Source organism: Podarcis tiliguerta (genome assembly GCF_965153285.1).
Source record: "Podarcis tiliguerta genome assembly, chromosome: 16".
Taxonomy (NCBI): domain Eukaryota; kingdom Metazoa; phylum Chordata; class Lepidosauria; order Squamata; family Lacertidae; genus Podarcis; species Podarcis tiliguerta.
The window spans coordinates 11802570-11816972 of record NC_139549.1 but is presented as its reverse complement, the minus strand read 5'-3'; the positions used below and the strand labels follow the sequence as shown (position 1 = coordinate 11816972).

Sequence of the window (14403 nt, the reverse complement as noted above, 5' to 3'; positions counted from 1 at the left end):
TCCCCGCCCTCTCCTCTTTCGATCCCACTATAGTTTAAAAAGGTCCCTTTAGTTCGCGCGGCCTCGGTTGATTTTTTTATTTACTCCAACGATCTGTTGAGCACCCCTTTTGCTTTGAACTGTGCATGCGTTTTTGCGCGCCTACGTGCACAGTGATAGATTTTGGGCGGGTAGCTAACGCCCGTTGGGGCGGGCGTATTACAAGAGGGGAATATGAATTTTCTGATTGGCTAAAATTCACCAATCAGAATATAGAGCTCGCAAAGTTACTCTGCCTAGGAACAGTCCAAGCTGCTTTTTAATTGGGCGGCTTCTCTCGAACCTTCTTACCCTCTTATACCTCAAATTGAGGGCGCCGCCATCTTGCCCTTAAAAGCCTCACATTAAGAAGAGAACCGTTGTTTTCTCTTGTTGCCCCTGACAGCGACTCTTACCTTTTCAAAAGTTGCATAACTGGCAGAAATTAGACAGGTGCGGCGTTCAGATCGGGGGTGCTGCACTAGTTAAATTACTACGTGTTGGCAACTGTTAAAGACACAACCCTTGCCAGTAGCAAGGTTTATTTATTGAATCTTATACACTCCACCTTCTTTCTTGATCCTCCAAAGCAGGGGTAGGCAAACTAAGGCCTTCTAAATCTGGCCCGCAGATGGTCCGGGAGTCAGCATGTTTTTACATGAGTAGAATGTGTCCTTTTATTTAAAATGCATCTCTGGGTTCTTTGTGGGGCCTGCCTGGTATTTTTACATGAGTAGAATGTGTCTTTTTATTTAAAATGCATCTCAGGATTATTTATGGGGCACAGGAATTCGTTCATATTTTTTCCCCAAAATGTAGTCCGCCCCCCCCCCCACATGCTCTGAGCATAGCTGTCAACGTTTCCCTTTTTAAAGGGAAATTCCCTTATTCCGAATAGGATTCCTCGCAAGAAAAGGGAAAAGTTGACAGCTATGGCTCTGAAGAAGGGTGGACCGGCCCACAGCTGAAGAAGGTTGCTAACCCCTGCCCCAAAGTGCGACCAAAAACACACAGTACTGTACAGTAACACGGGGACTCTCCCTCTCTTTTTCCTCACTTGATCACCTGCAAGCATTATGCTTATTTATTTCTGAAGGTATCTACCACGTATGCTGGGTAGTTTCATGCTTTGTGGATGTGCCTGTAGTGCATCAAGAACTATGTGAAACAAAACAATGTTTTAGGTCAATTTGGTAATCTCTTTAAAAAAAGAGAAGGATTAGGCCCAAACTACACAGGTTGGCGGCAGGACACCACACACTGCCTTCAAATGTTCCAGTCATGTCAATGGCAGAAAGTGGGCATGACTGGCAGCACAATCCCATACCCTCCAACATTTCTCCAATGAAAACAGGGACATATTATTATTATTATTATTATCATCATCATCATCATCATCCAACCAACTCTGGGCTGCTTCCAACAATAGAAAAATAAATAAATAACATTTTTAAAAACGAGAGGTCAAATAACTCCATACCCTCCAACATTTCTCTGATGAAAATAGGGACACCCTAAGGAAAAACAGGACATCTATATGACACTCACTGTTTATAATCAGGAAATGCAGGTCATTTTACAGCAAAATTATCCGATTTGGCTTCACCTCAGATTACACATCTATGTCTGACCAGACATTCAGACAAATCTTTCTGTTCATGGCAATTTATGAAATACCACATTGGTATGAACATTGCTATAAGTATATTTTTGTCCAGGGAGGGTGGAAGGGAATATAATGTTTGTTATTATTGTTCATCTATGCAAACATTTTTGAAGCAATGTTCCATACATTAGAAGATAGCCTTAGTCTCCAATTATTCATCTAACCCCTTGGTAGCCATCAATATATCTTCTGGAAGCGAATTCCATCTTCTATGTGCTGCATGAAGACACACTTTATTTTGGCTGTCCTAAATCATCTTAACATTTGCCTTCATTGAATGAGCCATGTTCTAATATTATGAGGGAGAAAAACTTCTATCTATCCTCTTTCTCTTCACCATGCATAATTTGATCCCCCTCTCTCATGTCCCTCCCCCAACTTGCTCACACCCCCCCCCCATACTAAAAGGTCCCAAATGTTAAAATTTCATTCCTTATAAGGGGGATGCTCATAAAGCCACATCAACTGAAACCGGTCCACGATGCCACAGTAGATGTGTGCAAAGGAGGGTAACCAAAATGATGAAGGGTTTGGAAAGCAAGCTTTATGAAGAATGGTTGAAGAAGCTGGGTATGTTTAGCCTGGAAAAGAGGAGACCGAGAGGAGATATGATAGCCATCTTCCAATATATAATAAGGGCTGTCACACAGAAGATGGAGCAAGCTTTTCTCCTGCTCTGGAGGGTAGGACTCAAACAAGTGGTTTCAAGTTGCAATAAATGAGATTCCGACTAAACATCAGGAAGAACTTTGTGACAGTAAGAGCTGTTCAACAGTGGAACAGACTCCCAGGAGAGGTGGTGGACTTTCCTTCCTTGGAAGTTTTTAAAGCAGAGGTTGGATGGCCATTTGCCACGGATCACCTAGCTGAGATTCCTGCATTGCAGGGGGTTGGGCTAGATGACCCTCAGGGTCTCTTCCAACTCTACCATTTACAATTCTATGACCCAAAACTTTTGCTGCATTCTCTACGTACACAGGAGACTTGCGTGCTTTCCAGTACGCACACGTGTCCCCATCCACTCAGAAGGAAACCCCACTGAGTTCAATGGGTCTTACTCCCAGGTAAGAGTATATACAGTGTAAAGCCAGCTGTTTGCGCTATTAGCATTCCCGGGAGCTGGTTGTTCCCCGGCTCTCCCGCTCGCCTCCTCCGAAATCAGCTGACTCCGGTCACGTGATTTCGCTGCCCGAAGCTGCTTCCCATTTTTTTTGCAGTTTAAACTCTGCTTCCAGGTCACGGAGGGGGTGTGGCAGCCCATGCAGAGCCGCAAGTGGTGATGGCCGGCTCCAGAAGCTGCTGCCGCCGCTCCTCCTGATCCCAATGGCCACCGCAACAGCAAAGGTACGTTGGGGGGAGGGTTGTAGCTCATTTGTACAGCATCTGCTTTGCATGCACACAGAAAAGGTGTCAAGTACAATCCCTGGCATTCCCAGGTAGGCACGGAATACCCCCTGCCTGAAACTCTCTCTGGAGCCTAACTGTAGCATCACCTGTTCCTGCTGAAAGCAGTCCTTCATTCAGAATCACGAGGACTGGAATCTTTACATTTACAACTATTTTACTTTTAAAAGACAACTGAAGGCGGCCCTGTTTAGGGAAGTTTTTAATGTCTGGTGCTGTATTGTTTTTAATATTCGGTTGGAAGCCGCCCAGAGTGGTTGGGGAAACCCAGCCAGATAGGCGGGGTATAAATAATAAATTATTGCAGTGGTACCTCGGGATGCGAACGGGATCTGTTCCGGAGCCCTGTTCGCATCCCAAACGGAACGCAAGATGTGATGGCGCGTCTGTGCGGGTCGCGTTTCGCTGCTTCCGCGCATGCGGGTGACGTCATTTTGAGCGTCTGCACATGCATGAGCGGCAAAATCCGGAAGTAACGTGTCGCAGAGCGCAACTCGAACACGCTCAACCCGAAGCACATTCAAGGTATGACTGTATTATTATTTATTTACATTTAGAGAGGATGGACCATCACTCAGTAGCAGAGCATGTGGTTTGCATGCAGAAGGTCCCAGGTTCAATCTCCAGCATCTCCTGGTAATAATAATACTAAATAATAATAATAGGTAAAGGTAAAGGTACCCCTGCTCGTACAGGCCAGTCGTGTCCAACTCAAGGGTTGTGCGCCCATCTCACTTAAGAGGCCGGGGGCCAGCGCTGTCCACAGACACTTCCGGGTCACATGGCCAGCGTGACGAAGCTGCTCTGGCAAGCCAGCACCAGCGCAGCACACGGAAACGCCATTTACCTTCTCGCTATAAAGCGGTACCTATTTATCTACTTGCACTTAAGGGTGCTTTCGAACTGCTAGGTGGGCAGGAGCTGGGACCGAAAGACAGGAGCTCACCGCACTGCGGGGATTCGAACCGCCGACCTGCGTCCCAAATAATAATAATAATACATTTTTATTTATACTCCGCCCTCCCCAGCTAAGACCGGGCTCAGGGCGGCTAACAACCAATAATAAAAACAAGTTGATTAAAATACAATTTAAAAGATTAAGATACAACATTAAAACATTAGGGTGCAATCTCTTCATAGGAGGAGAAAGGAAAAAGAAAGGGGGGAGGGAATCAAACTGATTCTAAGCCAAATGCCAGGTGGAACAACTCTGTAGAGCTGGGGAAACTAACTCTGCCTGACACTTTGGAGAGCCACTCACAGTCAGTGTTGCATAGTGTTGAGCTAGATGGACCAACAGCCTCAGTCGGCCTCATTCTTCCCCCCCCCCCAAAAAAAAAAATGTTGTGGGTGGCAATGCTAGGTCCCAAGAGTAAATTAGTACTGGGGGACGGTGCTCTCATCCCCCAGATCAAAATGCTCAGGGAGATCTTGCTATGAAAAACGAACTCAAGGAAACATCCAAAAGAGAAAATGTTGTAGTAATGGGTGACTTCAACTACCCTCACATAGACTGGCTACGTATGTGTTCCACTCAGGATGACAAAGAGATAAAATTTCTAGATACTCTGAATAATTGTTCTCCAGAACTGTGGGTCATGGAAATGGCCAGAGGGGCAGTGACCCTGGACTTAATCTTGAGTGGTGTGATGTTGTTGTTGAGCCAACTGGGATCAGTGACTATAGTGCCATTAAATAAAATAAATGGCCAGGTGCCAAACTTCCCTGAAACTGGGAGATTGGTAAAAGGGAAGTTGAAGAGGGTCAAATCACTCCAAACATTAAGACCAACAACATGGTGTCTACTGCATTCCGTTGTTGAACATGATGGCTGCATTCCCTTGGATAGTGGAGTTGTTGATGGACTAAAGCTGCCATCATGCCTGATCACTGGCTGAGGCTGATGGGAGCTGGAGTCCATCCGTGTCCTGGCACCCATTTTAAAAAATTATTCTGCTCCCTGTCCCTTCCAGGCTTCTTCGGAAGCAACTATGGACCAACGGCTGCAGCAGGCCCAAGCCTTCAAGAAGGAAGGGAACCACTGTTACCAAGAGGGGCGTTTGCGGGCTGCCGTGAGCCGCTATCACTGGGCCTTGCTGCAGGTGAAAGGGCTGGATCCCAGCGTGCCTTCGCCTTTGCAGGAGTTTGGTGCGGAGAGGCCTCTTGTGACACCGGAACAGGAAAAGGAACTCCACAGCACCCAAAGCGACTGCTACAACAACCTTGCTGGTAAGCCAGGCAGAGTCTGTTACATGTATCTGATGAAGTCCACAAGCATGGCATGACAGCGACTGACGGGGCTATCCCACGATAGCTATCCCATCCTATTGGCTGGGTGATAACGTTCTCCCATTTGTCTGTCTTGTCCAAGACCTCCAGCCATTATTATTGGATTGACTCACAATGAAAGGTGATTTCATAAATTAATTTTTCTCCTGTTAGCTGTAGGCTGGCTAATGGTGAGAGCACCTTTGAGCGTGCACAGAGTGCCTACCCGAACCCCTTCCCATTGAGTAATCCCAGGATGTCGGTGGCCTCCTAGTAACAATGTTGTGCTGTGTGCCTCTTCCACAGCGTGCCTCCTACAAATGGAACCTGTGAACTATGAGCGGGTGAAAGAGTACAGTCTAAAAGTCCTAGAAAGGCAGCCAGAGAACACCAAGGCGCTATACCGAGCTGGAGTGGCTTTCTACCACCTGCGGGATTACGACAGAGCCCAGCACCATCTACTGGCAGCAACCAGCAAGCAGCCCAAAGGTGAGAGGTGCTAACATGATGGTGGAAGGATCATAATACAGGTCACTTTGACTTTGGTGATCTCTAGAGCAAGTGTGGGCATCTGGAACATATGAAGCTGGCCTATACTGGGGCTGTATACGCACTATACCTTTAAAGCACATTCTTTCCCTCAAAGAATTCTGGGCCTTGTAGTTTGTTAAGCAATGCTTGGAGTAGTAACTCCCTGAGGGAATAAACTAGTGTCCAGAATTCTATTAGGGAAAGAATGTGCTGTGAATGTTCCATAAAGGTGTAGTGTGTTTTTGTTTTTATTCTCTTTGGTTTTATTATGTATTTTGTGTTTTTTATATTGCGATTTTATGATGTGGATTGCCGTGAGATCTACAGTTACAGGGCAGTACAGTGGTGCCTCGCAAGACGTAAAGAATCTATTCCGCGAGTCTCTTCGTCTAGCGGTTTTTTCGTCTTGCGAAGCAACCCTATTAGCGGATTAGCGCTATTAGCGGTTTAGCGGCTATTAAAGGCTTAAGGGATTAGCGGATTAGCTGCTAAAAGGCTATTAGCAGCTTAGTGCCTTAGAAAAAGGGGGTGGGGAGTGAAAAGAATCGCAAGACATTTTCGTCTTGCGAAGCAAGCCCATAGAGAAATTCGTCCTGCAAAGCGCATTGAAAAACGGAAAACCCTTTCGTCTAGCGGGTTTTCCGTCTTGCGAGGCATTCGTCTTGCGGGGCACCACTGTATACACATTTAATAACTAAAATAATAATTATTATAATACAGTCGTACCTTGGAAGTCGAACGGAATCTGTTCGGGAAGTCCAGTCGACTTCCAAAACATTTGGAAACCAAAGCACGGCTTCTGATTGCAGCCAAGAAGAAGCCCTGTCAGACGTTCGGGTTCCAAAAAACGTTTGCAAACCGGAACACTCACTTCCAGGTTTTCAGCGTTCAGGAGCTAAAACGTCCGAGTACCAACGCATTCAGGATTCAAGGTACAGCTGCAAATACATATCCTAGGTCAGTCAAATTATTTCTTTGTTAGAGACAATTGATCATCATCAAAATACAAACAGTAGAGTAGTACATTTTAGCAGAGGTGGTCCCCAATGCAAGAGACCCCATGTTGTGTATACTGAGTCAGACCATTGGTCCATCATCTTCAAAATTGTCTGCATGGAGCAGCAGCAATTCTTCCGGTTCTCTGGCAGTGGACATTCCCAGTCCTACCTGGAGTTACTGAGGACAGGAACCTGAGACCTTCTGCATGCAAAGCAGATTCGTCTGCCACTGACTTACAGCACCTCCCTGACAGTTTGTGAGCTGGATTCAGCCCACAAAACAACTTCTTCCAAATTTTCATTGCGGCATTTTAAAAAACAATCGAATTTAACTTTGGTTTTTGCAACCCTTTCCCTCCCTGTTTTTCTTTTCCAATCTCTCCATCGAAGATGCCAACGTGAAGCGTTACCTGCAGCTGACGCAGTCTCAGCTGAGCAGCTACCACAAAAAGGAAAAGCAGTTGTACATGGGGATGTTCGGCTAGAGGCGGCAGGTCCTCCCTGAAAACACCTGGATATGGCCTTGTGTTGACTCCTGGTTTTGTGGGCCATGTGTGGCCATTGGCTTCAGAAGCACCAGATGACACAGTGCCTTGGGAAACGTGTTTCATTACCAATTGAGCCTGGAAAAGTGTGAGCGACAGAGACCTCCTTCAACATTTCCTTCCCTAAGCAATGCTGCTGTTTTTGGGTGCGGAACGGCTTGGGGATGGACTGCCCAACCCCTAAACGATTCCCTCCCTTCCATCGCAGCTAAAATAGGAACTACCGGCTAGATTTGCTCTCTGTTTCGTTTTTTCCCTTCCACCTCCCTGTTTCATAAAAGTATTTTGGGAAATGTAATTTTTGACTGCGTGTGTGTCTGTGGTGCTTGTTTTCCATTTTGATTCTGCAGAGGGAGAAACTGAAACCGAAACAAGTTAAGAAAGTGCCGAACTCCTTATTCATATATTGGCTTTGGGGAAATTGCTGAGTTTTGAATGTGAGTCTTTCTCTCCTCCCACCCTTCCATTACACATATCTAGCAGGTGACTCAACAGTGCTTTGTTATCGGGTTTTTTTGGTGCCCTTCGTTGCCATAGCGACCGTCACTAGGCCTCTCCTGTGGCTTGCTCCTATGGCAACGGCATCCTGTTGTGTCAGCTATGCTTGGCATCTCTGTGTGACCTCGCCCCCATCCCACCCAGGGCCCAGACACCTCTGCCCATACAAAAGGAAGGCCAGAGGTCTGCATGTTCCACCTACCACATGCCTGTGTTGGAGCTTTTGCCGCTGCCGCTCTCAAGAGCTGCTAGTCTATCCAGTGTTTAAGAAAATGGGTTTGCTTCCCTTTCTTCATATTTCTTCTAACATAAAATTGCAGTTGGGGTGGGTTATTGGTGATCCTTGGTTGCATGCCAGAAGAGGCCAACCCTTCCAAGAGAGAGAGGTGCCTGGGGTTTCACCTGGGTCTGAATCTGCAAGGCACAGGCAGCTACTGGCACAAAGGGAGCATCGTGGCGCTGGGATCAAGGCCACATTCCCACCATACATTTAAAGCTCTGTGATACCATATAAATACAGTGGTACCTCGGGGTAAGAACTTAATTCTTTCCGGAGGTCCCTACTTAACCTGAAACTGTTCTTAACCTGAAGCACCACTTTAACTAATGGGGCCTCCCGCTACCGCCGCCACACGATTTCTGTTCTCATCCTGAAGCAAAGTTCTTAACCCAAGGTACTATTTCTGAATATGTGACTGATTCAGTATAGTATATTCCTGGTAGATTTGCACCAGACAGGCAAAAACCCTTGTTTGATTAGTAGTTCTGCGAGGCTTCCTCAACGGTTACCACATTATTGCCGTCTGGAGGGGGCACTCTTGTGCCACAGCGCAAGAAAAGAGGGACGGGGGGAAAATAAACAGGAATATGTGTGGTATAGCAAGTTACAGGATTTCAGAAGGAAGTTATGGGACCCTCACCAACTGGGAAAATAAAGCAGTTTGTCGACCCTGAAACTTTTGAAAGCGGGGTCATGTGTAGCTGCCCTGACAACACAAAATGCCGAAATGATCGTGAATGCAGGGTAAAAAAGGATGTCCCGAGTGAGGATGAAAGCAACCGCCACTCTACAGGTTCATAGTAGGGTTGGGCAGTGGCGTAGTGTGGGGGGTGCAGGGGGGGCCGGGCGCACCGGGCGCAACATCTGGGGGGGGGCGCACTCGCACTTGCAGCTCTTTGCCCCTACCTGGCTCACTCACTCTCTCTCACTGCAGTGCTGGCTGTGTGAATCCGATCCGAGCCGCCGGGTCGCCGCGCACTGTGGAGGGGAGGGTGCCAGGCGTGCGGTGCGGTGCGGAGAGAGAGCGAGGGACTATCTGGGGGAGGGACAGTGCAGCGGGGGGGGGGCACAAATTACTTGCCTTGTCCCGGGTTAGGGGGCGCAAATTACTTGCCTTGCCCCGGGTGCTGACAACCCACGCTACGCCACTGGGGTTGGGGAAGGAAAATGGTGGGGACCTAATTCTAATTCTGAGCCATGTTGGCACTTGTACAAAGTCAGAACTCCTGCCTTTATCGATTTGTCATTTCTGCTTTCTTCCCCGTCCTCCAGCTGTGACATCCCAGCAAACATCCTTCATCGCTGCCATGCATGTCTCCTCCGGTCTCTTAAACAAATACGTGTGTGTGTGTGTCTGTGTCAGCAGCTGGGAAAGGGGGCTGTTTGCTTTTCTCAGCTGCCGTTTGTGACCTTGCCTCTGGCAAACAAGACATCAGCAAGTTTTTCTTTTTGTGGGTGGGGGTCGCTGCGGGTGGGGGTGCCCATGGGCCTCTGTGTCCATAGTACCTTTGTGACTTGGTAGCAACCGCAGCGGAATGTGAGCGCGGCGCATGTGTACATTGTGGGTGTGGTAGCATTGAACCAAACAGAAATTTGGCTTCTAGAAGATAACTGTTGCGGGGCGGTTGTTTTAATCGCCAAAGAAAGCCGCTAGTGACAAACAGAAGACGCCTTCACCCCGGTATGGCTCCCCTTTATCACATACACAGCCTAACAGGACAATGACAATAATCCACCAACAGCATACAAATCAATATGGCTAACCTGATCCCAAACACCCACCCACCTCACTCACACACGAAGACAAAGATCACCACAGCCAATCACAAGCAAACAATCACACCCTAGGCCAACCCCAACCTCTCTCACCACCAAAGGAACACAAGTGAACAACACAAACAACGCTGACACCAAACTCTACATACATTAAACATAATAGAAACACCGCCACCCGACCCCACCCCCTTCCATCTTCCCTCTCTCCACCCCCCTTTCCTTTTCCTTTTTTCTTTTCTTCTCCCCCTAATGCCTCAACAAATGAAATGGATTTGTAAAAATGTTACATGGGATATATATATATAGTGTGTGTGTGTATATATAGATAGATAGATAGATAGATAGATAGATAGATAGATAGATATAGTATATACCGTATTTTTCGCCCTATAGGACGCACTTTTTCCCCTCCAAAAATGAAGGGGAAATGTGTGTGCGTCCTATGGGGCGAATGCAGGCTTTCGCTGAAGCCTGGAGAGCAAGAGGGGTCGGTGCGCATCGACCCCTCTCGCTCTCCAGGCTTCAGGAGAGCCCCACCCCCAGCCCCACAAGCTCAGGGGAGAGCAGGGAGGCGGAACGCCGCCATCCCATTGTCCCCAGACCTGGTTTGGGGGCTGGCGGCGGGGAGAAGCCTGCTCCTCCCCATCGCCAGCCCCGCAAACTCGGGGGAGAGTGGGAGAGACGCAGCGCGCCTTTCCCACTGTCCCCCGACTTGGTTAGAAGGCTGGCGGGGGGAGAAGCCTTCTCCTCCCCGTCGCCAGCCCCGCAAACTCGGGGGAGAGTGGGAGAGACGCAGCGCGCCTTTCCCACTGTCCCCCGACTTGGTTAGAAGGCTGGCGGGGGGAGTAGCCTGCTCCTCCCCGTCGCCAGCCCCGCAAACTCGGGGGAGAGTGGGAGAGACGCAGCGCGCCTTTCCCACTGTCCCCCGACTTGGTTAGAAGGCTGGCGGGGGGAGAAGCCTGCTCCTCCCCGTCGCCAGCCCCGCAAACTCGGGGGAGAGTGGGAGAGACGCAGCGCGCCTTTCCCACTGTCCCCCGACTTGGTTAGAAGGCTGGCGGGGGGAGAAGCCTGCTCCTCCCCGTCGCCAGCCCCGCAAACTCGGGGGAGAGTGGGAGAGACGCAGCGCGCCTTTCCCACTGTCCCCCGACTTGGTTAGAAGGCTGGCGGGGGGAGAAGCCTGCTCCTCCCCGTCGCCAGCCCCGCAAACTCGGGGGAGAGTGGGAGAGACGCAGCGCGCCTTTCCCACTGTCCCCCGACTTGGTTAGAAGGCTGGCGGGGGGAGAAGCCTGCTCCTCCCCGTCGCCAGCCCCGCAAACTCGGGGGAGAGTGGGAGAGACGCAGCGCGCCTTTCCCACTGTCCCCCGACTTGGTTAGAAGGCTGGCGGGGGGAGAAGCCTGCTCCTCCCCGTCGCCAGCCCCGCAAACTCGGGGGATAGCGGGAGAGGCGCGGCGCACCTTTCCTGCTGTCCCCCGACTTGGTTAGAAGGCTGGCGGGGGGAGAAGCCTGCTCCTCCCCATCGCCAGCCCCGCAAACTCGGGGGAGAGTGGGAGAGACGCAGCGCGCCTTTCCCACTGTCCCCCGACTTGGTTAGAAGGCTGGCGGGGGGAGAAGCCTGCTCCTCCCCGTCGCCAGCCCCGCAAACTCGGGGGAGAGTGGGAGAGACGCAGCGCGCCTTTCCCACTGTCCCCCGACTTGGTTAGAAGGCTGGCGGGGGGAGAAGCCTGCTCCTCCCCGTCGCCAGCCCCGCAAACTCGGGGGAGAGTGGGAGAGACGCAGCGCGCCTTTCCCACTGTCCCCCGACTTGGTTAGAAGGCTGGCGGGGGGAGAAGCCTGCTCCTCCCCGTCGCCAGCCCCGCAAACTCGGGGGAGAGTGGGAGAGACGCAGCGCGCCTTTCCCACTGTCCCCCGACTTGGTTAGAAGGCTGGCGGGGGGAGAAGCCTGCTCCTCCCCGTCGCCAGCCCCGCAAACTCGGGGGAGAGTGGGAGAGACGCAGCGCGCCTTTCCCACTGTCCCCCGACTTGGTTAGAAGGCTGGCGGGGGGAGAAGCCTGCTCCTCCCCGTCGCCAGCCCCGCAAACTCGGGGGAGAGTGGGAGAGACGCAGCGCGCCTTTCCCACTGTCCCCCGACTTGGTTAGAAGGCTGGCGGGGGGAGAAGCCTGCTCCTCCCCGTCGCCAGCCCCGCAAACTCGGGGGAGAGTGGGAGAGACGCAGCGCGCCTTTCCCACTGTCCCCCGACTTGGTTAGAAGGCTGGCGGGGGGAGAAGCCTGCTCCTCCCCATTGCCAGCCCCGCAAACTCGGGGGACAGCAGGAGGTGCAGCGCACCTTTCCCACTGTCCCCCGACTTGGTTAGAAGGCTGGCAGGGGGAGAAGCCTGCTCCTCCCCATCGCCAGCCCCGCAAACTCGGGGGACAGCAGGAGGTGCAGCGCACCTTTCCCGCTGTCCCCCGACTTGGTTAAAATGCTGGCGGGGGGGGAGAAGCCTGCTCCTCCCCGTCGCCAGCCCCGCAAACCCGGGGGACAGCAGGAGGTGCAGCGCACCTTTCCCGCTGTCCCCCGACTTGGTTAAAATGCTGGCGGGGGGGGAGAGAAGCCTCCTTCTCCCCGCCTCCAGCCCCACAAGCTCGGGGGACAGCTTCCCGCCCCAGCCCCGCACCTGGGGGGGAAATAAATTTTTTTTCTTTATTTCCCCCCCAAAAAACTAGGTGCGTCCTATGGGCCGGTGCGCCTTATGGGGCGAAAAATACGGTATATAGTCCACACAGTGGCAATATTTGCTGACAGGTCAGCAACCAAAGAAGGCCTGGTCAGAGGCAAACAAGTGAGAGGAAATTAACTCCTGAAAGGAGGGAAACTTGCATGACACAGTCCTGAGTGTGCCCCCAGAGAGAGACAGATTTTTCCATGTACTGTATAAGACTGGTTCCCCCCCCTAAAAAATAATGTCCAAAATTTGGGGGCATCTTATACACGGTGGCCATCTTCCCCCATTTTCTTAAATCGGAGTCCCCCAAAATAGGCGTCGTCTTATACATGTGGGCATCTTGTAGACTGAAAAATACAGTAATTGAAGAGAGCCCAAAGTGTATTTATTTAACCCTCCTCTTCCTCTTAAAACCCAGGGCAGCAAACACAAAAGCGACAAAGTAATTAAAACATATTTAAAAACATGACCGATTGTGGTCAGCAGGATAGTGGAGGGTATGCATTATGACTACTTTGCTACGTCATTGTTCTGCATTTTTTCATGTTGAAAGCCACCTTCAGCATTGTTTGAAAGGCGGCACATAAATAAAATTATTTACGTAGTATGTATGTGATCGGTTCAGGGTGTGTACTGCTCAGCAGTATTTGGCTGTTTTGCCAAGATGCAGCAGAGAAATTGTTATGCCCAGATCTCCACGATTATAATTTTATTAAAATAAAATTTTATTAAGGCAACTGGGGAGAATAGTGAGAAAAGCTCAACAACTTTGCCAATAAAAGCTCAACAACTTTTGTGTCCAGATTTTCGCTTTTTGAAATATGGCAACACACACACACACACACACACACACTACAATGAAACCTGGAAGGTGTAGTTTGTTAAGGGTACTGAGAGTTGTTAGAAGACCCCTGCTCCTTTTACAGAGCTATAATTCTCACAGTGGTTTAACAATCAATCCCTTTTCCTGGGGGATTAAACACTGCTTAAGACCCTGAATAATGACTGAAGACATTCCTAAGCAGATACGGGCTTCTTATTAACAAATTCCATTGATTAAAATAGCTGTCTTAAGGAGGCCTGGGTATGACATTTTAGGCCAGGGGGGGCGGAACCAAATGCCTTCTGTCTCCTCATATACAGTACGTGACAAAAATATAACAATGAACTAAATCGAAGGCAGGCAGAAGATTGAGCAGGATCTCCTGGGAGATTAATAGATTATTGGTCAGAGGTTTCTGCTTCCTAAATGTTTAACTATGGCTGTGTACACACCATACATCTCCCCCCCCCCCAAAAAAACCCCTCTGGGAACTGTAGTTTACCCCTCAGAGCTACAATTCCCAGCAGTCTTAGCGAAATAGTTCCTAGGATGCTCTGGGTGTGTACAATTTAAACGTAGTGTGTACACAGCGTAAATTGCAGTAGCAAAAAGCATGTTTGTTTTCTAAACTGGGCTTGTTAGAACCACCAAACTAGTCAGTGGGTAGTCAAAAGGCAGTGTGGTGTAGTGGTTAGTTCTTAGCCTAACCTACCTCACAGGGTTGTTGTGCAGGGATTAAATGAGCGAGAGAAGAACCGTGTACACCCTGAGGAAGGGTGGGAGGAAAAGATGCAATAAATCAGTCGCTCAGATGTAGACTTTTCTTTGTGTTTGGGGGTCACTAGGTGTAGGGCTTATAGCTTATACAGCCGGGAGTAATCTGCTCTGCCCC

At 49.8% G+C, this 14403-nt stretch overlaps 1 protein-coding gene across 3 annotated transcripts; it reads left to right on the top strand.

The window, feature by feature from the left end:
- The first annotated feature begins 2716 nt into the window (after positions 1 to 2716).
- On the top strand, positions 2717 to 7728 carry TTC9C (tetratricopeptide repeat domain 9C). Of its 3 annotated transcripts, none has more exons than XM_083418669.1 (5): positions 2717 to 2748; positions 3646 to 3724; positions 5062 to 5317; positions 5663 to 5845; positions 7276 to 7728. In XM_083418669.1, exons 1-5 carry the CDS (start codon positions 2732 to 2734, stop codon positions 7368 to 7370), a joined length of 630 nt encoding a protein of 209 aa, XP_083274795.1. In that variant the 5' UTR covers positions 2717 to 2731; the 3' UTR covers positions 7371 to 7728. The 3 variants fall into 3 exon arrangements, with proteins under 3 accessions (XP_083274795.1, XP_083274794.1, XP_083274793.1); XM_083418668.1 differs by lacking the exon at positions 3646 to 3724 and adding an exon at positions 2920 to 3028; XM_083418667.1 differs by lacking the exon at positions 3646 to 3724 and adding an exon at positions 2902 to 3028.
- Positions 7729 to 14403: the final 6675 nt, after the last annotated feature.